Consider the following 24,870-nt stretch of genomic DNA (forward strand, 5'->3'; position numbering starts at 1 on the left):
AGGGTACCTTTACTGCTGGGAGAACACAGTGATTACTGCTAGCAGATATAGCTGCTAGCAATAATCGCATGTAGAAATCCAACATGCTGGTTGATGGATCGACTTGGGTACAATCAGCCTGCTCATAATTGGCTAGAATCTTGGCCGGTCCCTGCTGAACTAGCTGAGATTTGAACCATCTATGGCAGACTTAACAGTGCCATTCTTCTCTTTAGCAAGAGCACTTTAGTGGTCATTAAAGGCTCCTGCACATGGGCATATCGTTTTTACACAGGATCTGGCAGCAAGATCCTGCATAAACAGTTGTCATGTTAATGCCAAAGTTTATATGCGTACATAAATTACAGATCCGTACACAGCAAACTACACTGTGTGCATGAGCCCTAAAGCAGATACACAGCCAAAAGTTTTTTACTTGCTGTCTGCGCCCCATCCCATGTATTTAGTGTCAAGGCCCAACAGAAGTGAGAGAAGATCTCTTAAACAGTCGTCACTGAAACAAGTTCACGCACTGTAAAATTTCTGTTTCAATGAAAATTTGAAGTTTTAGATTTTCCCTCACTTTCGGTCCCAGTGACAATGGTCACCAGGACAAATAGTAAGGATAGAGAAACCAATAAAAAAAGAGCTTCTAATTCTACCCCATGCTATCTAAAAAAAAAAAAAAAAAAATAAAGTAGCTATAGACATTTGAAATTACACTAATATGCACAAAGCACACAGATTTCTTATTCAATAGTTCTATAAGTGAGCTTTAGTGTGAATTTGGGCGAATGTCACTGTGCTTGCATGGGATTCCTAACACACTCCAAAGGCATGCTGGTTTGGTTATTGGCTTCAGTCCAAATTGGCTCCAGTATACGTATATGAGATACTTTAGACTGTATTTACTGTGTAAATTGTTGGTGCTATATACTGTGAATACCTATAATAAATAAATATCTGTGGCCAATTTAGAACCAGCAACAGACTGTCTATATATTCCAGGTATACATGCCTCTTGCACACATGCTGGGAGCCACTGCGGTATTCGTGCTGGAAGGCCGGGAGCACCAACTGGTGACGTTTAAACCGGCTTTCTTCCATGCGAGTGAGGGCCGGCGTAGGGGGGTCTCTCCATTCAGGGATAAAGACAATAAAAGACAGGGGCTGATCTGAACTCTCTAGCAGACTCTGGAAGGAAAAAAAAAATAGTTCAGATTAAGGCAAAAATAAAAGTATAACCATGATAGCAGAGAACATTCAGCATAAATGTATCTATTCACCTCAAAATGTGTGACCATGGCATCCATTAACTCCTCACTGAAAGGTGGGTTTGCCTCAAAGGAACCGCTGACTGGGAAAAAACTAAGACATGGCCTAAGATAAAAAAGAAAGCAAGAAAATACTTATAATCACAATCAATTATTATCATTTTACCCCTTACTATTTACTGAAAAGGCAAAGCAAGTTAAAATATTTCTAAACTCTTCATGGGCAGAATATATGAATGATATGCTTCAAACAGACTGATAGCTAATACACCCTTGTATATCTGTAAGGTGATACAAATCTTCTTATATTATGTAAATCTTTATATATCTACATACATTATATATATATATATATATATATATATATATATATATATATATATATATATATATATATATATATATATATACACACACACACACACAGTATCTCACAAAAGTGAGTACACCCCTCACATTTTTGTAAATATTTTATTATATCTTTTCATGTGACAACATTGAAGAAATGACACTTTGCTATAATGTAAAGTAGTGCGTGTACAGCTTGTATAAAATTGTAAATGTAAATTTGCTGTCCCCTCAAAATAACTCAACACACAGCCATTAACATCTAAACTGTCTAACAAAAGTGAGTACCACCCCTAATTAAAAATGTCCAATTTGGGCCCAATTAGCAATTTTCCCTCCCCTGTGTCATGTGGGGAGCAGGTGTGTTAAATTTGGTATTATCGCTCTCACTCTCTCATACTGATCACTGGAAGTTCAACATGGCACTTCATGGCAAAGAACTCTCTGAGGATCTGAAAAAAAGAATTGTTGCTCTACATAAAGATGGCCTAGGCCAGTCATGTCCAAAGTCCGGCCCGTGTTCCAGTTTAATACGGCTCCCCTAGTAATTTGGATATATACATCTTTTGTGGCCCCCAGAGCCACAAAAGATATATACCATCGTGGAGGAGTGGAAGAGGACTCCAGTAGCAACCTGTGAAGCTCTGGTGAACTGCATGCCCAAGAGGGTTAAGGCAGTGCTGGAAAATAATGGTGGCCACACAAAATATTGACACTTTGGGCCCAATTTGGACATTTACACTTAGGGGTGTACTCACTTTTGTTGCCAGCGGTTTAGACATTAATGGCTCACTCACTACTTTACATTGTAGCAAAGTGCCATTTCTTCAGTGTTGTTACGTGAAAAGATGAAAAAATACATGAAAAGATATAATAAAATATTTACAAAAAATGTGAGGGGTGTACTCACTTTTGTGAGATACTGTGTGTGTGTATGTATATATATATATATATATATATATATATATATATATATATATATATATATATATATATATATATATATATATATATACATATATATACATACATACATACATACATACATACATACACACACACACATACACACACACACACACACACACACACATACACACACATACACATAAATTACTGCCAGGGGAGGGGACCGCCAGGTGGAAGGGGGCAGAGCCCAGAGCTTTATAGGGAAATCATAAAATGGTTTTAGTCAATTTTACAGTATTTAACTTTTTTTTAACATGTCTGTTTAACGTATGTAAACAGTTTTTTTTTTACATATTTTTAAATTATTTGTATAAAAAAAACATTTGAGAAATAATTTATTATGGAGGTGCATTCATGACACTCTGAGACAGGGGTCTTCAAACTACGGCCCACCAGTTGTTCAGGAACTACAATTCCCATCATGCCCAGTCAGGTCTGTGAATGTTAGAGTTTTGCAATGCCTCATGGGATGTGTAGTTCCGCAACAGCTGGAGGGCCGTAGTTTGGAGATTCCTGCTCTGAGATGTAGATGGGCTTTCTAAAACAAAATTCCATCAACCACCCTCATTTCTACCAGGTTGTGTTAAAGTATATCCAAAAGCCCAAAATTATTTTTAGTTTTGGATAAAGTAAAAATCCCTGTCTTTTTTTTTTTTGGATCATTAGGGGGATAGACAACTGTCTCTAATAAGTATCCTCAATAGAAACATCCCTTGCTCTGGTTACAACTCCAACATTTTAGATTTTCTATCACTTTCTATCCTAAAAGGTTGAATCTCCCCAGCAGGGACACAGGTAGTAATAAAAATCTGAGAGGCTTAATTTTCCCTACTAAAAAAATGTTTTGTCTTTGTATATATAATATATAATAAATCCACTAATGAAGACATTGCTGTGGTTGCTAGTAGAAGAGGAGGGAACACTCTTCTGACTCATTCAGGCCTATTTTTAGCACAAGAGCTGCCTGAAAGAAAAAGACTTCATAGATAAATGATAGACCTTGCATAGAGCTCCACCTGCTGATTACAAGCAGTAACAAAACATGCACATGCAATATTTCATACTTGCTTGATAAAAAAGAAATACTACAATTAAAGTGATTCTAAAAGGTAATGTTTTTAAAAAAAAAAAAAAAAAAAAAAAAAACAAAACAAAACAAACATGTTATACTTACCTGCTCCATGTAATGGTTTTGAACAGAACAGCCCCGATCCTGCTCTTTTTGGGTTCCCCGCCGGCACTCCTGGCTCCTCCACCGCCAAGTGTTTGCTATGGGGCACTCATGCATGCTCGTTCCATCAGACACACAGAGCGCGGCTTGGCCCTGACCCCATTCCCTCCTCAATGGCTGTGATTGACAGCAGCAGGAGCTAATGGCTCCCCTTTCTGTATCTGTGCCAATGAGGAGAGAGCGATCCGAGAGAGTCTCTGCTCTCGTGCACCTAGTGATTCTAGCAATGGGGAAAAAAAAAACCATTCATTTTCAGGTAGCTTAAAAAGACATCATGGAGAAGAAGTGTTTTAACCTTAAAGTGCGTAAAGGGTTCTTTACTGTCAAAGTGGTAAGGATTTGGAACTCCCTTCCATCAGCGGGGAGTTTCGATAGTTTCAAAAAAGATTAGATGGGCATCTTAGCGAATGCAATATATAGGGATATAGGAACGATTACTGACAAAAACACACGCACACACCCACCTCCATACAGGTTGAACTGGATAGACTGGTGTCTTTATCCAACCTATACCAACTATGTAACATTACTGGATGGAGATCGGACTCAGGTAAATATAAGCAGGAGCTGGCGGGGCTGTTTGCTAGTCTGGTATTTATCTGAGCACTTAGCAATAATGTAATGAGTTCAATAACCAGGCCTCTGAATTGTATCTTGCAATGTATCCTTACCCCCGGGAGCCAAAGTAGCCATCTGTGTCTGGAAAGGCGGAACAGTACTGCTTGAAATAACAGTTCAGAGGTGAAGCGAAACACTCCGAGGTGACACCAAAAATTCTGTGCAAAGCCTGAAAAACGTTGACTGGAAGTGCCCCCTGTAGACCGGAGCCCTCATACTGTGCTGTCCCAAACATCACCTTCAATAAACAACACTGCATGTTAGACATCTTTTATTTTTTCAAATATGAATATATATGAATATGAGTCTTTTGTAGATACCTGATATCTTCGCAGGAGACACCATACACGAGGCAGGAACTTTTCTGACCCTGGGTCATCTGTACTACTGAGGCGATAAAGCTGGAACTGCAAAGGCAACGAGAAGACATGGGAGTAAATGAACGCTCGTGTAAAAATCACAAGCTGTGTAGGCAATGACAGGAAGAAATGTTGCTCACCAATTTACTGAAGTAACTCTGGTTGATTCTGACGGACTCCCCCTTGTACCTCACACACACCACGTTGCCATCTTGTTGCACATCCACTCCTCCCTGGAATGGCAATGCTGGGGAAGTCAATCGCACAGGATGACAGACGAACACTTTGTCTGGGCAGGGTGCAACTGGGCCTGGTTCTGTAAAACACATTGTGTTTTTTGTTAATATCGAATTATTGTCCGTCACAAAAATAAAAAACATTCTCACTCTGCTGTACATCTCATTTATGTGAATGTTAAAATTGACCTTTGCCCTGAAAACACTAAAAGTAGACTCTGCATGCTCAGCAGTAAGCACATACAGTATACACTTATAGTGAAAATGCTGTCATTTTACAAACTCATTTTTTTTATATTTTTTTTTTTGCCCTTCCTGGGGCGCTGGTGATGTCTCCTGAGAAGGCCACGTCACCATAGCAGTTGGTAAATCTAAAGGACATTGTACAATCAAACTGTAACATGTGTGGTGAAGTTTAAGTGTTCTCTGGATCACACACATAATTCGGATTACAGTGATTGTAAAAGATCAAATTACATTTACCTAAATGAACAAACATGTTATAGTTTTGCACAGAGCAGCCCAATCTTGCTCTTCTGGGGTCCCCTGCCAAGTGCCCACCAAAGCAAGCTGCTTGCTATGGGGCGCTCGTGCAGACTTGTTCCTGAGCTGGCTCTGTGTGTCCATAGACACACAAAGAGTGTCTTGGCTCATATGCCTCATAACTAGCTGTGATTGACAGTAGCAGAAGCCAATAACTCCCACTGCTGTCTCTGAACCAATGAGGAGGGAGAGAGCCTCTGTTCTCATGCACAGCGTTGGATCGAGATCAGGCTCACTTGTAAGAGGGCTGGTGGGTGGGGACTGCTTCAGGGTTTTTTTTTTTCCTTAATGCATAGAATGCATTAAAAAGGTTCTTTACTCTGAGAAATAAAAATTATAAGTCAGCAGCTACAAATACTGTAGCTGCTGAAATTTAATTTAAGTACACTTACCTGTCCAGGAATCCAGCACCCAGACTAGTTCTTCACTAGTCTCCAGGTTCCCGGCGCCAGCATCTTTAGTGAGGGAATCCGACTTTGACAGCTTGTGACTTTACAGCTGGCTTCTGACTGCTCATGTGTGAGCTGCACTGTGCTGTATGAATGGTCCCGCAGCCTTCTGGGACCTGTGACGTGTACCAGAAAACTGCAGTTGAAGAGAGGGGGGGGGGTCGAACTGCCTCTTGGATCACCTAGGGGATTTGACCGGAAGTGGGAGTGGGTACCTGTCAAAATTAGAAACCCGCTCCACCCAAAAAAAAAAAAAAAAAAAAAATTTATGTCAAATGTGGTACAGGAGGTGGGGAGGGGGGCTTTACGTGGAACTTCCCCTTTTCGGTGAAGTTCCGCTTTCAGGTAAAAAACCTACAGCCTTTACAACTACTTTAAGGCCTCATGTACACTGGCCATTTAGCCTATGTGTATCTAATCCCAACATTGGGAGGCACACATGTAGTATCCAGCCCCACAGCAACCAGCCTGTCAATATCTGACGTACATGTTCAGGGACATATGCGCACCCATAGGGTACCACCTGCTACAGTTTCCAGCCATTGCGTATTCCAGCCTGTCATAGATTTTGAAAGGCTGCTGTCAGCAGGGCTGGAAGCTACACCTGTGCCTCTCACTTCACAAAAAACACTGGGATTTGCCACACAGGACTAAACACTCCGTGTGCATTTAGCCCCAAGGGCAAAAGAAAACATTACTCCAAGGTAATGGAATGATTTTATTATTGGCGTAACTACAACCAGAACAGTCCACTGCTGGAACAAAGGGTAGTGCAATCTGCTGGAGGAGCAGTGGATCTGGTAAGTAAAACTGATTTACCCTTCACCTAGACCTAAACAAGCATTTAACCATTGCAGTGCAGGGGCAGCCCTACTGAAAGAGGGGGTGTGACTTTTCCTGAAGTTGGGCTTTAACCACTTGCCTACAGAGCACTTACACTCCTTCCTGCCCAGGCCATTTTTCAGCTTTCAGTGCTCTCGTACTTTGAATGACAATTGCGCGGTCGACTGTACCCAAACAAATTTTTTTTATCATTTTATTCACACAAATAGAGCTTTCTTTGGTGGTATTTAATCACTGCTGGGTTTTTTATTTTTTACAAAAAAAAAACACTAAAAACTTTGAAAAAAAATGTTTTTTACATTTTTCTGTCATTAAATTTTGTAACTAAGTAATTTTTTGCCTTCACTGATGTGCGCTGATGAGGCGGCACTGGTAGTGGGCATTGATGAGTCGGCACTTATGGGCACTGATGAGGAGGCACTAATATGCTGCACTTATGGGCACTGATAGGTGCCACTGATGAGCACTGTTGGCTGTCACTAATGGGCACTAAAAGGCGGCACTGGTGGGCACTGATAGGCACGGATAAGCAGCACGGATAGGCGGTACAGATGGGCATTGATGGGTATTGATAGGTGGCACTGATGGGCAATGATCGACAGCAGTGATGGGCAGCACTGATAGGCGGCACCGATTGCCAGCACTGACTGGCATCGTTAATGGGCACTGATTGGTGGCACTTGTGGGCACTGAATGCTGCCACTGGTGGGCACTATATGCTTGCATTGGTGGGCACTGTTTTGTGACACTCAGGGCACTGATGATCAGTGCCCTGATTACATCCCTAGATGTCTCCCTGTGAGGAGATGCCGCTGATTGGCTCTCCTCTCCTCACACACTGTCAGTGGGAGGCGAGGAGAGCCGATTACCGGCATATCCTTGTTTACATGTGACCGGCTGTGATTGGACACAGTCGATAACATGGTTAAAGAGCTGCGGACGCGCCTCTTTACAGAGATCGGGGTCGCGCCGTGTCCTAGCAGCACGGCGTGGGCGCGCAAGAGTGGCCATTCTGGGACGCCGTCATATGACGACATCCCAGAACGAGAGCTGCACCGCCCCACCATCATTTGACGGTGGATGGGCAGCAAGCAGTTAACCCTGATAACTAAGCTGTGGTTAGTCACAGATCTCCTTTGCTTCTCCCCATCTGTGAGTAGATTTTTTTTTACCTTCAGAGTTTCTGGTCATCCTGGCCATCACTCTGATTTTGACTTCGTAAGCCTAAAGCAGTTTTCCTGATTAGGGATGGCCATAGAGAGAGCGGATTTCTTTCCTGCAACCACAGAGTTTTGACAAGGGAATCCCCCCTGCTGAGCCATTGTGTTCTCGCGGGGGGAGGGCGGGGAAAGCCGTCCCCGATGGGAGAACACAGTGATTATCTCTAGTGGCTATAAAAGCCACTAGCGATAATTGCACGTAAAATCTGGCAGGCTGACTGCTCGATAATCTTGGGTACATTCAGCCTGCCCATACATGGTTCGAATCTCGGGCGGTTCTTGATGAACCTGCCGAGATTCAAACTGTCTATGGCCTGCTAAAGGTTATAGAGTAAATGTGCATACAAGAAGTAACAACTATGAAATAATATATAATTAAACTAACAACATACTGTACTTATTTTTTTTACTCACTACTAAACCGCAAAGTTCTGTAAAGTTTGCTGGCTGGGGTGAAGGGCTTAGAGTTTACACCAAAGCCCTAAGATCTTATACTCTAAAAAAAGATCAATTGCAACTGAAAAATGCTGGTGAACTACTGAGTAAATGTCGAGGGAATTCCCTTCACTTTTTCTCCACAGCACTGGCCCCAAATAGTGCACCAACTTTACTGACAGCTCTCCTGCTACCTGTCCATGATTTAGGCATACTTTATGTTAAAATTTATTACACTATTGTCTCCATTAACACTGCCAGGTGTTGCAAAGAGAGAGAGGTCAACATCAAAATGTTGCTATGGGACCCTGTGAATTGAGGTTACGCCCCTATGGTCAACATTAATAATATCAAAATGTTTGTCCCAATTTATGAGCAGTCCAGAGAACCTGCTTAAAAGGAATGTAGCAGAAGTCATAAAATGCTTCAGTGAGGTTAATGTATCTCCCAGAAATAGAAGTGTATCATCTACCTACAGAATTATTTTATCCTTCCCAATCGGCTCTGACCAAGTCTTCAGTAAAAGGATTTTTCCTAATAGTCACAGCAAATGGCTCAATTGTCAGTACAAATTATAAAGGCAAGAGTGGGTATATCTGCCTAGTGCCTCTCCCCAAAGGTATAAAGTGTGAGAGAGTGATGTTTAAAAGCACTCTAGCCGTAGGGGAGGAGAATATAATCTGTACCCACTTCATAAACTTTGACCCATCCTTCCAAGTTTTGGAGCACCTCTCACGTGTATTCCAAATTAATAATATTAAAAAGCCATGGTTGCGTTGGGGGAGAGTAGTGCTCCATTTCCCACATTTTGCAGGGCGGATTGCATGTAAAGGGATAATTTCCAATAAATTGCTGTTGTCAATCTGTTAGGAATAAATCCTGATTGATTGTAAGCTACCAATTTGGATATAACTTTAGGTAAGCAAAGGGCTAGAGCTTAGGCTAGTATTTTAACATTTGTGGTCAGCAGGTAGGCAAGTCTGGTTTGGAAGGTCTCTATCAGGCTTTGGGATGAGCACTATATTGGCTTTGTACATAGATGCTACAAGGGCACCTGATACAAATGCAAGATGCCGACACAAGTATACACAAGAGGTGCTGTATTAAAGTTAGAAAATATTGTTGATAGGCCTCTGCTGGTAGACCATACTCACTGGAAGCTTTATTTGAGAACAGAAAGTTAAGGACCTTCATTACCTTGGTGAGTGAGAGATCAGAGGCTAAAAAGGCTTTGTTCTCTCGGGTCAGTTCAGGGAGTGTGATACAGAGAGGACACAATGAATAGATGTCAGATCCTAGAATACATACTAACTGGCCCTTCACTGCAAAAAAGGTAGGCAGATGTATTTACTGGTTATAGTAAATGATTTATCTCATTTTAAAAACTTCTTTTTACATTTCTTTTTTTTCCTAATAGGCTTTTTTTCTTTAATTAAATACAACATTTTTAGCAATGCAGAACCAAATATTCTTAAGCCTTCTCCATTTTGTGGGGAGAAGAGTTTAAAAACCACAAAGAAATTCTCTCTATTCTATGATATACACAGTGTCCTTGCAGGCAGGTTACAGATGCACAAGATGATGGGATGAGCTGTGATCCAAGAAAGCCCAGTTACAGTATAAAAGGCTACGGGAAACATGCTCAATCTCCATTTCACTGGAAAATCTTTTTAAGAGCAAGGTTTATTTAAGCTTACAACGATAACTTGTTATATTACACTCCTTAATGTGTCCATGCAGAGGATTGTATGTAGGCCAAAGATTTCTCTAGTGTAGAGCCTATGAAGTTAAGTGGAATATATGGATGTCAAATGCAGCGGCACACTAGCAGAGCACTTTGCTGGCAGGACCTAATGCAGGGTAATTGAGATTTATGGGGTGGGAACAGGTGCACAAACCACCAGCAGGGATCCTTTACACTTCGGCGTTTATTAAAAAACAAAGCCTGCAGATATTCTTGTTGGTGTTACACTGAGCATAGGTGAACGCTGCAGCAATGTTATGTAATGAAAGGGAGGGTGGTCTATGTATATTTATTAGAACTAATCATTAATGGTTTTCAAATAAATCACAAATACCTAAACTACCATATTGCAATATATATATATATATATATATATATATATATATATATATATATATATTTTTTTTTTCCCTTTTACAAAAAAAAAAGGTTAGAAATAATAGCAAAATGGTGTCAATTTACATTGGGTCCCAAAAGGGAGATTTGATGTATTTTCCTCTATATTACTCTACATAGCTTGATTGGGAAGGGAACAGACTACATATACCGATATCATATACTTTCCTGGTTTGCCCTTGGTTTATGAGATATTGCTGGACATCAAATAAACTGTATGCAATCCTGTTCTGTCAAAAAGTTTTATGCTATACTATTCCCATTAGAACACTATTTGGGCAACTGAGAATGCCCTACCAACATACACTGTTTCAGAAAATTAATATATGTCAATATTTGTTAATATTGTTTTATAGCTCTGTCAATATTGTATTTTTAAGTTACTATAATACTTTTATTGTATTCGTGCTATTCTAAGGCCCTGACGAAGCGGGGTTTCCCGCGAAATGCGTAGGCCATATATTTGATCCATAGCACCAGGATCAGCACGCCCGGGACCAAAATAACAGTAACTGTATCTCTACAACTGTAACATGTTCTTAATTAATAGATGAAAAATAAAGTTTGAATACATATTTTACATTTGTGGTATATATTTTTATTCAAACCCTACAGAGATACACACAAAGTCCCACCCCACCTTACCTTTACCCGATTTGGTGTTTAAGAATAGTTCTGTATTTCAAAAAGTTAAAGTTTGCAGGTCACAGCATAAACTTTTTTTATTACATCAACATAGTAATACAAACAATAGTTATTTTTTATTTTAGCTCATTTGAAAAATATCCTCATGTTATAATTGCTAACTGCCATATTGATCATCTCTTTCCACAACTTCCTGGATTCCCTGTATGCTTTGCAGCTTCTCCTCTGCTGTTCATTTCAATTTCTAAGGACTACATATCCCATAGTACTATGCTGCCTGCAAGCAGTTATTCCGGCACCGACTCTGCCTCCTAAAACTCCTTCTCTCAGCACCTCTGTAGTTCAGAAAGGCAGGCTCTGTGAAATCTGTGACACAGCGGCGCCTGCTCAAATTTACAAAGTTCAAGATGATTCACATTAATAGGAGTAGACCAGAAAAAAAACAGAAAGAGATTGAAATACAATGTGGAAATGAATATATGATTTTAAATTTTGACCACAAATACGCTTTAACCACTTGCCGACCGCTGCACGCCAATATACGTCGGCACAATGGCAGCGGTGGGCAAATGGGCGTACCTGTGCGTCCCCTGTAACTGGCAGGGCTAGCGGGCGCCCGCCGCGTACAGCGTGACCATGCCCAGCGGGTCCACGGCCTCGATGTCCACCGGTGTACCACGATCGTGTCACGGAGCCGCAGAATGGGGAGATGCAAAACAAGGCATTTCCCTGTTCTGCCTAGTAACATGACAGGGATCTACTGCTCCCTGTCATCGTGAGCAGTGATCGCTGTCATGTCAGTGGTAGCCCACCCCCCCCAGTTAGAATCACTCCCTAGGACACACTTAACCCCTTGATCGCCCCCTAGTGTTTAACCCCTTCCCTGCCAGTGTCATTTACACAGTAATCAGTGCATTTTTATAGCACTGATCGCTGTTATATTAATGACAATGGTCCCAAAATAGTGTCAAAAGTGTCCGATGTGTCCGCCGCCATAATGTCACAGTCACGATAAAATCGCAGATCGCCGCCATTACTAATAAAAAAAATAAAATAATAAAAATGGTATAAAACTATCCCCTATTTTGTAGATGCTATAACTTTTGCGCAATTCAATCAATATACGCTTATTGCGATTTTTTTACCAAAAATATGTAGAAGAATACATATCGTCCTAAACTGAGGAAAAAATTTGGTTTTTTAATATATTTTTGGGGGATATTTATTATCGCAAAAAGTAAAAAATAGCTTTTTTTCAAAATTGATGCTTTTTTTCTTCTTGGTTGCCATGCGGCCGCCCAGCGTCACACCAGCACTCGCTGATGTGAAGCTTACATCAGCTGGCATGGATGGATCCTCCATTCCCCCATGCCGGGTGTTGTTGCTCTGGGTGGCGTGCGACGCTCCTTATGTCGGATGCGCCGTCGTTGTTGCTGACGGCGCTCCGAGTCAGGTAGCGCGCATGCGCACTGTGAGCATTCGGCCGGTCCGGATGACTACGGACGGGACGTACACACAAATAGGACGGCGTCCTGTTATGGTGTACAACCCGTTCCAGCGAAAGGAAGGCACCACACGTCGGAGGCTAACTTCTATCGAATTCAGGTATCCCCATTCTTATAGAAGCAGCGACTACAATAGATTAACTACTGGTATATACATCTTCTTTAGGCCAACACTTCTGTAGCTTATTCCTCTCCCTGCTCCCCTTTGCATCCTAGGTGTAAGCAACATTAAACTACCTTTTGAGACACTGTGGCTTTGGCACCCATCTAACTACCTCTGACCACCCGAGTTCTCCTGCTATATTTATATATACATACATGAGACTGACAGGCAAGAATACCCTGTATTCTGAGCTGCTGGTGAGTGATTTTTGTTATGGTTGTGTGAACTTCACTAACATCCAAGACCTGTAGATCACCGTTTTTTAAGTTAGTTGTTTTCTTTCTAGGAAGGTCTCCCCGTAGGACATAGTACCAGCCTATACCTATCCCGACGTGTGCTGCTATACTACACTGCCGGCCCCCCGGTTCTTCCTGACCTGTGGGCTTATTTTTCATGATTTTAGATACATTTACGTTGTGAGTACTTTATATACATATTCCCTCCTTCTGTCCCCCCCCCCCATATTCCCCTTCTCCTCCCCCTTTTCCTTCCCCCCTCCCTCCTTTTGCCCCCCCCCTCCCTCTTCTTTCCTCCCCCCCCTTCTATTCCCCCTTTTTCCCGTTCCAATTCCCCCCCCCCCGTTTTCCCCCCTCCCCCCTTTCTTTTCCTCTCTTTCTCTCCTGTGGTATATTGGGTGTCTAAAATGATATTTTATGAAGCTTTCCTGCTTTGTTACATTCTTTAGTTACCATACAGTACTATGTTGTGTACGCCCCCATGGTAGCCTTTCATCACTTCTTTGGTTTGTGTCTCTACGCTACACCGCACTGTTTTAACCAGCATGGAATTGTTTGATTCTGTAATATGCGGCATCGTTCTAGATGCCGGTTTCTAGGGTTTTATATACTAATTATATTTATATGTTATGTTATGTTATGTATCTTGATAGCCACAATATATTTTTCCGCTCTTGAAGAAGCGTGAAGACACGTGAAACATGTTGAGCATTGAATATCTACATGACATGAACTAATCGATTGCGGATCTGCTATCCAGCCATCTTCTCGGACCGGTTGCTATTTGGGATGTTCATCCTTATGTCCGAAGAACTGTGCATTTAGATAGTGTTGTATAGCTATCGCTTTATTATATATATATATATATATATATATATATATATATATATATATATATATATATATATATATATATATATATATATATAACTTGTGGTTTTTAATCAATGTCCTTTTTGTATGTATTTTTCAATAAAATAACGTTGTAATAGATATTTTTGTAGTCGTGCCTAAAAAGTCCAAAGTCTCTCCTTTTTGCTTTTTGAGTTTAAATAATATATATGCAAAGTGGTTGGAGGGAAGCTTCAGAATGGCAAAGATATTTTTATTACAAAATATGTGAGAAGACTGCATTTCCTCTTTAATGGTGTTTGCACTTTACTGTTTTTATCTTTATGGAATAAAAATTGATTATTTTATTATTTTTGTGTGATTTCTCAGTGGCGCGCATAAAGTCCCATCCATGGTCTCCGTACATCGTCTGGCACTTAAAAAGGGGAGTGTTTTTGTTCTATTGCTATATAAAGGGATAGTGCCTACTGAGAAATAAGGAAATAACATATATATGTGTTGACAAAAACAGAACTTCTCTACATATGTGTCTACATATAATATACTGTACTCACCTGGATATGGCTGGAGATTACAAAAACTCTGAAGGATTTTTAACCACTTGCTGACTGTCCTATACCGCCGGATCACGTATATATACATGTGATCCTGCACTTCCGTCTGCAGGGGGTGCATTGCGCCGCTTCTCCTGTGATTATTCACAGCAGAAGCTGATCTGCAGTTGCCGGGCACTCAATGTCTGCTGACACTAGCGGATCGTCAGGCAGAGACATTGCATCTCTATGTTTTTTTTTTTTCAAGCTCAGCAATACACTTGAAAACAGAATCTTGTACATTCAAAAGACCCAACACCTAAACACACATAACATTGTATATGCAGTGCGGTGTAATACGAAGACCTGTACACTGAGGAAAACAACCCAAAATGACCCAACGTAACAGAGTAAACACAAGTCAGTTTCCCTACATCTTAAAGTGGATGTAAACCCTCCATACACCCAGTGAAGTGAATGGCCTCAGATTATACACAGGGATGAAACAAATCTCCCTACATAGGTTTTACATCCATATCTGCTGTCTTCTTCTTATGGGACTTAGCTCTTTAAAGAGAGATAACAAAACACTGCAGATAGATGCGCCCAGCTCAAAGTTCATGAATTGGGTTTACATCCACTTTAAGGATTAGGGACTTTTTTTTTTTTGAGGACAGTGGGGTAGTACATTTTGGACAGAGAGAAAAACATTCACATGAGGCGTGAAAACAGGCCATCAACGTCAAAATGCAATAACCATCACTTAACAGAGGTAGGGGGCCTTCAATGTGATCTGTCTTCTACCTGTCCATCATGAAGACTGGATTATGTAATTAGAATAGGGCATGTTTACAAACTTTCACCTCTCCCATAATGTCCTTAGACCTTCAACAACTGCCTTGACACATTCCATGGAAAAATGGCTTCAGGTGACTGATAAGAGTTACTGGCCAGCAGGAAAACGTCTTTATTTGTACAGAACAAGTCCAGTTGGATGTGACTAACTACTACCAACTTGACCATGACCTGGATAAATGAACAACTTCACAGACATAGGAGTTGCTTCACTAAAACTGGAGAGTGTAAAATCTGTTGCAGTTGTGTATACAAACCAATCAGCTTCCAGGTTTTTGTTTTGTCAAAGCTTAAAGTGGTTGCACACCCTGCACAACCACTTTTACTTACAGGTAAGCCAAAATTAAGACTTACCTGTAGGTCCTGGAAATTCACAGTTTAGGAGATATTTACAAAAAGCCGTGCACCGATGTCTATGGCGCACACGCACTTTAGAAAGGGCAGATCGTACCGTTTCTATTAGGGGTCATTCCGTGACGGACGTCATGTGACTCCGTCCAGTCACAGAGCCGGAGTTCGCGGCCCTGGAAGGCAGAGGGGTGAAGATGGACGCTCGCTGCTAGTGTGGACAGCGGAGACATCACAGGCTTCGGTTTCAGGTAAGTGACACATAATGGGCTACGATGCATAGTGGCCCATTATGCTTTACCTTTGCAGGGAAATTAAGGGGAAGTAAAACCCACCAGGGTTAACTGAACAAGCTGAAGTTAGAAGCTAAATGGCTACCATTGCATAGCTGCACCAGATTTCGCACTCTCCAGTTTTAGTAAATCAACCCCATAGTCTGCAAAGAATATGGGAGACAGACTTTGATAAGCTCAGTTTTTACAATAAGAACTGCCTGAGCAGTGCCATAAGAATACTAGAAAAGTATCATGGGCAGCACAGTGGCTAAGTGGGTAGCACTTCCGCCTGGCAACACTAGAGATGTCAGTTCAAATCCCAACCACGGCACTACCTACACAGAGTTCTACCTGTGCCTGCGGGGTACTCCAATTTCCTCCCACACTCCAAAGACATGTTGGTAGATTAATTGGCTCCTGTCTAAATTGGCCCTAGCATGTGTATGCATGATTGTCAGTTAGAGGGACCTTAGATTGTACGCTGTTCGAAGGCAGGGAGTGATGTAAATGTACTATAAACGCATATATATATATATATATATATATATATATATATATATATATATATATATATATATATATATATATATATATATATATATATATATATATATATATACACACATACACACACACACACACACACACACGATTCAAATAGAGTTTTTTTTTTTGGACACCGCGCCGGTCCTGAGGAGCTGCGGGCAGGAGTTTTTAGGCGAGGCCATGGATTTGGCCTAGTCCGCGGCGTCCGGCCTCGAGGACTAGGCCAAAGAAGCAGCCCCACCTAAAAACTCCTGCCTGCAGCTTCTCAGGACTGGCGCGGTGTCCAAAAAAAAAAAAAAGACTCGATTCAAGATTCAAATCGATTTTTTCCCCAGCCCTAATATATATTTTATGTAAAGCGCTGCACAAATTGATGGCGCTGCATAAGTACCTGTAATTAATAAATAAATATGGTGGAAAGGGCCACAAAACCTTTTAACCGCTTCTGGACCAGCCGCCGCAGTTTTACTGGTTGGCTCCCCTGCGCGAAACCACGTTACTGTACGTGGTCCCACAGGGTCCAGATAGCAGGCGCGCGCGCTGCAGAGCACGGTTGCCGATGCTCGTGGCCGACGGGAGCTATGACCGCCATCCACAAGCGATCATGACCAGGAGAGTGGAGACACAGAACAGGGACGAGTGTGTGTAAACACACACTTCCCTGTTCTGTTCTGACCAGGTCCTGGATTTCAATGTTCAATACAAACAATTCGAAAGGATTGTTCGTAAACATTGGCCTATTCTCAAACAGGATATGGTACTGGGTCCAGCTCTTTCTGAATTTCCCCAGTTTGTTTACAAGAAGGCTCCATCTTTGAGAGATAAAATGGCCCCTGGGGTTATTGATCCACCAATTTTGTTCGAGAATAGGATATTTAATGTATTGACAGGATTTTATGCCTGTGGGCATTGTCCACCATGCAAACAGGCTATGGGTAATGTCAAAAAACGCAAAGAGAGTGTGTCGCCACGGCAACCAAGAAAGTTTATCAAATCAAAGATTTTATCACATGTTCTACATCAGGGGTAGTATTCACGATGGAGTGCGAACGTGGCCTCCAATATATAGGGAGAACATCTAGACCTCTGCATATAAGAATTGGAGAACATGTGACAAATATTAAAAAAGGTTTGGTCACATAATGTTTCCAAGCATTTCAGATTGTTTCATGTCCGTAGCCCCGCGAAACTAAAATTTTGGGGGGTTGAGAAAGTGACCCCTCATTGGAGGGGGGGGGAATTACATTCGACAGTTGAGCCGTCAAGAGTCTTTTTGGGTCTATGAGACCTGAGTGGGGGTACCCATGGGGCTCAATATCGAATTTGATTTAAATGGTTTCATTTCGGATCGTTAAATATTAGTTTTTCTTTTTTGTGATCCTAAGGATCTCTGTACAGTTTATGCTCTTTTTACTCACTCAGACTGGGAATATATGTTATGTGACTGATTGGTGATTATATATTTGTAGTGTTGTTAAAGGGTGGCTGCGGTGATGTCGTTTCTTACAAATTATGTGAGGAGTTTAATCATTATATCATAATTTTTATATTTTAATTTTATAACCATGATCTTACATTTTAAATTTCATTTTTATTTATATATCCCTCTTTTCCCTTGTGGCCATTATCTACTTTGTTCTGTACATTACCTCCTAGTCAGTGGACTGGCTGGTGGTCTTCTGATTCAAGCCGTTTTAGAGTTAATAATGTGCATATGCCTTGGTATTAGCTTACAATGCGAATAGTAATTATCTCCCTGAACGTAGTGTCACGTGACCGGGCGTCATGCCGTCGATGACGCCACGGTCGCTATAGCTACCTATGTACATTAGCAGGAAGTAATTCCCCTGACCTCGTAGCGGTCCGTGTTGATTGGACGGCGTCCGTAGGAGCTTTCATTACACAGGTGAATGTGATATGGGGCTCACTATATATATAGATTTTATGTCCGGGACTCTATTACTGAGGAAGTCCTGGTCTGGACGATACGCGGGTGGGAGTTCCCTAGGACATCACTGCAGCCACCTTCTCTATTGATGTTATTTCATGATGTCATTATACACCTTTTATCCCAGCACTAGGGTTGTAGTGCTTTTTATGTGAGTACCTGACGTACAATAAATTAGGTTATTTTAGCCACACAGTGTGCACTATATATATATTTATTTATATTTCATGTTATTATGGCCACCAATTGAGAACAACTGAGTGCGGTCTCCTAAAGTCGTGTGACTGTCTACCCATGCAAGTTTCCATCCATGTCCACAGAGTGGTAAACGCCTTATTGACCCGTCTGTTAGTTCAGGCGTCCATTTGCTGAGGTGAGCGGTTTGGCTAACTGGTGGTGGAATCATGGATTGTGTTGCACTATATGAACTGTTGTGAGCACCCAGACCACCGCAGCGGAGACTTCTTTTCTGTCAACCCGTCTATTTCCACTTTTTTCAATTTAAAGGGGACTTTACTATATTTATGCTATGAGCAATATTTGAGTCTTCTGGTTGCATTTATAGTGCTGCACTGCTTATTTTCTTTGTATTCTTTAAGGTCTTATATGTTTGCCTTCAGTGTTCAGCTACTTGTATTTCACAGTTAGGATATAGTTTTTTGCGCTGACTGAATTTCCATTTTTACTGACAGATCGTGTGTTCCTATTAGCTAGGAACCATGATCCGTCACTTCCTCTAGTCAGTCCCCTCCTCCTTCAGTTAGAATACGTATTCTTCTACATATTTTTGGTAAAAAAAAAAAAAAAAAAAAAAAATCGCAATAAGCGTATTTTGATAACTTTTGTGCAAAAGTTATAGCGTCTACAAAATAGGGGATAGATTTATGGCATTTTTATTATTCTTTTTTTTTTACTAGTAATGGAGGCGACCATCGATTTTTATCATGACTGCGACATTATGGCGGACACATTGGACACTTTTGGCGCTATTTTGGGACCATTCACATTTATACAGCGATCAGTGCGATTAAAAATGCACTGATTACTGTGTAAATGTGACTGGCAGTAAAGGGGTTAACCAGGAGGGGGCGCTGCAGGGGTTAAGTGTGTCCTAGGGAGTGATTCTAACTGTGGGGGGCTATGTGTGACACGACACTGATCACCGCTCCCGATTACAGGGAGCGGTGATCAGTGTCCTGTCACTAGGCAGAACGGGGAAATGCTTGTTTACATCAGCATTTCCCCATTCTTCCTCTCCATAAGACGATCGCGGGTATGCCTGTGGACATCAAATCCGCGAGACCCGTGGTGGGACTCATGGAGCTCGCGGCGGGCGCGCGTGCCTACTATCTGGACCTCGCGAGATCACGTACAATAACGTGATTTCGTGCAGCGGAGCCAACCTGCTGCAGTAAAACTGTGGCGGCTGGTCTGCAACCGGTTAAATTGAAAAAAAGAAAGAGCACTATACATGTGATTTACTCTTTTAACTTACTAAATCCAGCACAATGCTACATTAGTGGTACTTCTTTCTTAAATTGGAGTTCCACCCATATAAAAGTCAGCAGTTACACTAACCTGTCCTACGGTCCAGCGATGCGGACGAACGAAGCCTCGCTTCTCTTCCCCTTCTCTCCTCTGCGCTGGCATTGTGACTGTGGGTGCCCGGCTGTGGCTTCACAGCCAGGCATGCACTGCGCATGCGCGAGCTGTGCGCTGTGATTGACTGGGCAATCTTCTGGGACCTGTGAAGTGTCCCAGAAGATTGCACGGAGGGAGGGGGGAGAGGTGATCTTCCTTCCAGTGCTGCGGAGCCAAGGGAGGAAGTGGGAGCTGGATGCCCCTAAAAAGAGGGTATTGCTGCCCCCCCAAAAAAATGACATACCAAACGTGGCATTTCAGGAGGTCACCTTCACTTAAAGCGGAAGTTCCATTTTTGGGTGGAACTCTACTTTAATATAAGGCCAACTCCAGCCAATAGCCCAAGGCATAGCAATTTGCAACCTTATATTTCCAAGGTGTTAAAGAGTAAACATATTACCTGGTATATTGGCTTCACGTAGCAATGTCAAGTGCTTCTCATGAATCCTCTTCACATAATCCTGAGAGAAGTGGTAGATTTTGCTACATATGCCTTCTACTGAGTCTCGTGCCACAGCTGCCATGTGCGGGCCACATTCCCTTCGTAGGTGCTCCAAGCGGTCCTGAAACAGAGCAGATAATTAATTGACAATAAAGCAGGTTTTTATGATGCAATACTATGCAAAATGTAAAAGGATTAAAAATCAACGGTGGTAGAGTAGAATGTAGATGAAAGTTTAGTAAGGAGAGATTTAGAAAAAAATCTCTCTAGCCGAAATCCTCTCACACTAGCCCTATCACCTACGTGAACAGCACTAGCTGCCAGTACTAATATTTTAACACAAATGGGTAAACAAATAATATATGAATAGTGCAGAATCCACTCTGTAAATTTTCAGTGAAAGTTTCTTCTTTACAATTTGAAATCACCATAAATAAATATGCATAAATATCTCCACGATATTCAAAGTACTCACCGAAAGCCTCCTTTGTCACTCACTCACTCACTCACCTTTTTGCCTGGACCTATAATAATATACATCAGCTAGGTCAGGCACGCTTATGATTCCATACAAAGGAGATGTCCTGATGTTCTCAATTGAATGTCACCCATACGCAATCAGACCAATCTCCACTCCACTACATTTTCGGGGATTACATCATCCAGTCTCTGCCATGTCACATCTGTTAAGTCTTCCTCAGGGGCTTTTAGACTCGAAATACATACAATATAAATTTGCTATTTATCTGATTATATCGTAATCATAGTAACATGTATCATGTTGCATGTTAATATAATTGGGATATATGAGATAAATGGCAAGGTGTACAGTGGGGACGGAAAGTATTCAGTCCCCCTTAAATTTTTCGCTCTTTGTTATATTGCAGCCATTTGTTAAAATCATTTAAGTTCATTTTTTTCCTCATTAATGTACACACAGCACCCCATATTGACAGAAAAACACAGAATTGTTGACATTTTTGCAGATTTATTAAAAAAGAAAAACTGAAATATCACATGGTCCTAAGTATTCAGACCCTTTGCTCAGTATTTAGTAGAAGCACCCTTTTGATCTACAACAGCCATGAGTCTTTTTGGGAAAAAATGCAATAAGTTTTCCACACCTGGATTTGGGGATCCTCTGCCATTCCTCCTTGCAGATCCTCTCCAGTTCTGTCAGGTTGGATGGTAAAAGTTGGTGGACAGCCATTTTTAGGTCTCTCCAGAGATGCTCAATTGGGTTTAAGTCAGGGCTCTGGCTGGGACATTCAAGAACAGTCACAGAGTTGTTGTGAAGCCACTCCTTCGTTATTTTAGCTGTGTGCTTAGGGTCATTGTCTTGTTGGAAGGTAAACCTTCAGACCAGTCTGAGGTCCTGAGCACTCTGGAGAAGGTTTTCGTCCAGGATATTCCTGTACTTGGCCGCATTCATCTTTCCCTCGATTGCAACCAGTCGTCCTGTCCCTGCAGGTGAAAAACACCCCAACAGCATGATGCTGCCACCACCATGCTTCACTGTTGGAACTGTATTGGACAGCTGATGAGCAGTGCCTGGTTTTCTACACACATACCGCATAGAATTAAGTCCAAAAAGTTCTATCTTGGTCTCATCAGACCAGAGAATCTTATTTCTCACCATCTTGGAGTTCTTCAGGTGTTTTTTTTTAGCAAACTCCATGCGGGCTTTCAAGTGTCTTGCACTGAGGAGAAGCTTCCGTCGGGCCACTCTGCCATAAAGCCCCGACTGGTGGAGGGCTGCAGTGATGGTTGACTTTCTACAACTTTCTCCCGACTGCATCTCTGGAGCTCAGCCACAGTGATCTTTGGGTTCTTCTTTACCTCTCACCAAGGCTCTTCTCCCCCGATAGCTCAGTTTGGCCGGACGGCCAGCTCTAGGAAGGTTTCTGGTCGTCCCAAACGTCTTCCATTTAAGGATTATGGAGGCCACTGTGCTCTTAGGAACCTTAAGTGCAGCAGAATTTTTTTTTGTAACCTTGGCCAGATCTGTGCCTTGCCACACTTCTGTCTCTGAGCTCTTCAGGCAGTTCCTTTGACCTCATGATTCATTTGCTCTGACATGCACTGTGAGCTGTAAGGTCTTATATAGACAGGTGTGTGGTTTTCCTAATCAAGTCCAATCAGTATAATCAAACACAGCTGGACTCAAATGAAGGTGTAAAACCATGTCAAGGATGATCAGAAGAAATGGACAGCACCTGAGTTAAATATATGAGTGTCACAGCAAAGGGTCTGAATACTTAGGACCATGTGATGTTTCAGTTTTTTCTGCAAAAATGTCAACAATTTGTGTTTTTCTGTCAATATGGGGTGCTGTGTGTACATTAATGAGTGAAAAATTTAAGGGGGTCTGAATACTTTCCGTCCCCATTGTATCTCACATCTTCATGCCTGTGAGGAAGTCTAACGTAACATGTAAGGTGGAGACTGGATGACACAGTCTCGGAAGTTGCAGTGAAGTGGAAAGACAGACAGTATCTTATTAAATTGGTTTTATTGATTTTACGCTATATGCAGTTTCCACTTTATTCTATTGTACTACTTAAGGCTGGGTTCACACTAGTGCGAATTGGATGTGGGTTTCCTCGCATCCAATTCGCACAGCAGGAGATTGTGACTGGCTTTCTATAGAGCCGGTTCACATATCCCCACAGCGGCTCCGGTGCGACTTGCACAGGAGCCCTGTGCCTTTTTTGGTCCGTTTCAGGTCCGAATTCAGCTGTGAGCCGCTGCGTGCTCATATGTGAACCCAGCCTTATGTGATTTCCACTTTACTCTGCCTGATTGTGTATGGGTGACAGCCAATCAAGAACATCATGAAATCTCCTATGCATGGTATTATAAGTGTGCCTGTCTTAGCCGATGTATATTAGCAAAGGTCCAGGTCAAAAGGTTAGTGAGTGACCAAAGGGACTTTCACTGAGCACTAGGAGAGTCGTGGCGTTATTTGCGCATATTGATCACGGCGGTTACAATTTGTAAAGGAGGACGTTTTACAGAAGATTTACAGAGTGTAAATACACACACACACACACACACACACACACACACACACACACACACACACACACACTATATTGTCAAAAGTATTGGGACACACATACACTTTAATGGTATCCCAGTCTTAGTCCGTAGGGTTCAATATTGAGTTGGACCACCCTTTGCGGCTATAACAGCTTCAACTCTTCTGGGAAAGCTGTCCACAAGGTTTAGGAGTGTCTATTGGAATGTTTGACTATTCTTCCAGAAGCGCATTTGTGAGGTCAGGCACCGATGTGGATGAGAAGGCCTGGCTCCCAGTCTCCACTCTCATTCATCCCAAAAGCATTCTATTGGGTTGAGGTCGGGACTCTTTGCAGGCCAGTCAAGTTTCTCCACCCCAAACTCGCTCATCCATGTGTTTATGGACCTTGCTTTGTGCACTTTAGCAAATCATTTGGTGGTGGGGGGATTATGGTGTGGGGTTGTTTTTTTTCAGGGGTTGGACTTGGCCCCTTAGTTCCAGTGAAGGGAACTCTTAAGGTGTCAGCTTACCAAGACATTTTGGAGAATTTCATGCTCCCATTTTTGTGGGAACAGTTGGGGATGATCCCTTCCTGTTCCAACATGACTGCACACCAGTGCACAAAGCAACGTCCATGAAGACATGGATGAGAGAGTTTGGGGTTTAGAAACTTGACTGGCCTGCACAGAGTCCTGACCTCAACTCGACTGAACACCTATGGGATGAATTAGAGTGGAATTCTCGTCCAACATCAGTGCCTGACCTCCCAAATGCGTTTCTGGAAGAATGGTCAAACATTCCCACAGACACACTCCTAAACTTTGTGGATAGCCTTCCCAGAAGAGATGAAGCGGTTATAGCTGCAAAATGTGGGCCAACTCAATATGGAACCCTGTGGACTAAGACTGGGATGACAATTGAGTTCATGTGCGTTTGCAGATCACTGGTTTGAGGGTTTGATGTGTGGATCACATCTACAGGGGGAGCTTTGAAACAAGAGGTACTAGAAAGAAGATAGATAATGTGTGAATTCATCAGATAGATTATAACATTTAAAGCAGAACTCCAGCCACCAAAATGTATTCAAATTCTTATAGGCTAAATTCACCTTTTGAATAAGATTGACTAGCAGTCAAGGGGCCCTAGTATATTAAAATTCACTGCAATATTTTTCAAACATTGCCTAACAGAATTGAAATATTATATATATACACA

The 24,870-nt window shown here is 41.8% G+C and overlaps 1 protein-coding gene across 1 annotated transcript in view; it reads right to left on the bottom strand.

The window, feature by feature from the left end:
* PCIF1 (phosphorylated CTD interacting factor 1) overlaps window positions 1-24,870 on the bottom strand; it is a 91,266-nt gene that overhangs the window by 1,426 nt on the left and 64,970 nt on the right. Inside the window, exons 10-15 of the mRNA XM_073606267.1 lie at window positions 20,592-20,754; window positions 4,919-5,094; window positions 4,740-4,826; window positions 4,473-4,657; window positions 1,266-1,359; window positions 998-1,173 (exon numbers count right to left, since the gene is read on the bottom strand). Of these exons, the coding sequence (XP_073462368.1) occupies window positions 998-1,173; window positions 1,266-1,359; window positions 4,473-4,657; window positions 4,740-4,826; window positions 4,919-5,094; window positions 20,592-20,754 (881 nt within the window). The remainder of the gene's footprint in view (window positions 1-997; window positions 1,174-1,265; window positions 1,360-4,472; window positions 4,658-4,739; window positions 4,827-4,918; window positions 5,095-20,591; window positions 20,755-24,870) is intronic.

The sequence above is a fragment of the Aquarana catesbeiana genome, linkage group LG12 (assembly GCF_042186555.1).
Source record: "Aquarana catesbeiana isolate 2022-GZ linkage group LG12, ASM4218655v1, whole genome shotgun sequence".
Classification (NCBI taxonomy): domain Eukaryota; kingdom Metazoa; phylum Chordata; class Amphibia; order Anura; family Ranidae; genus Aquarana; species Aquarana catesbeiana.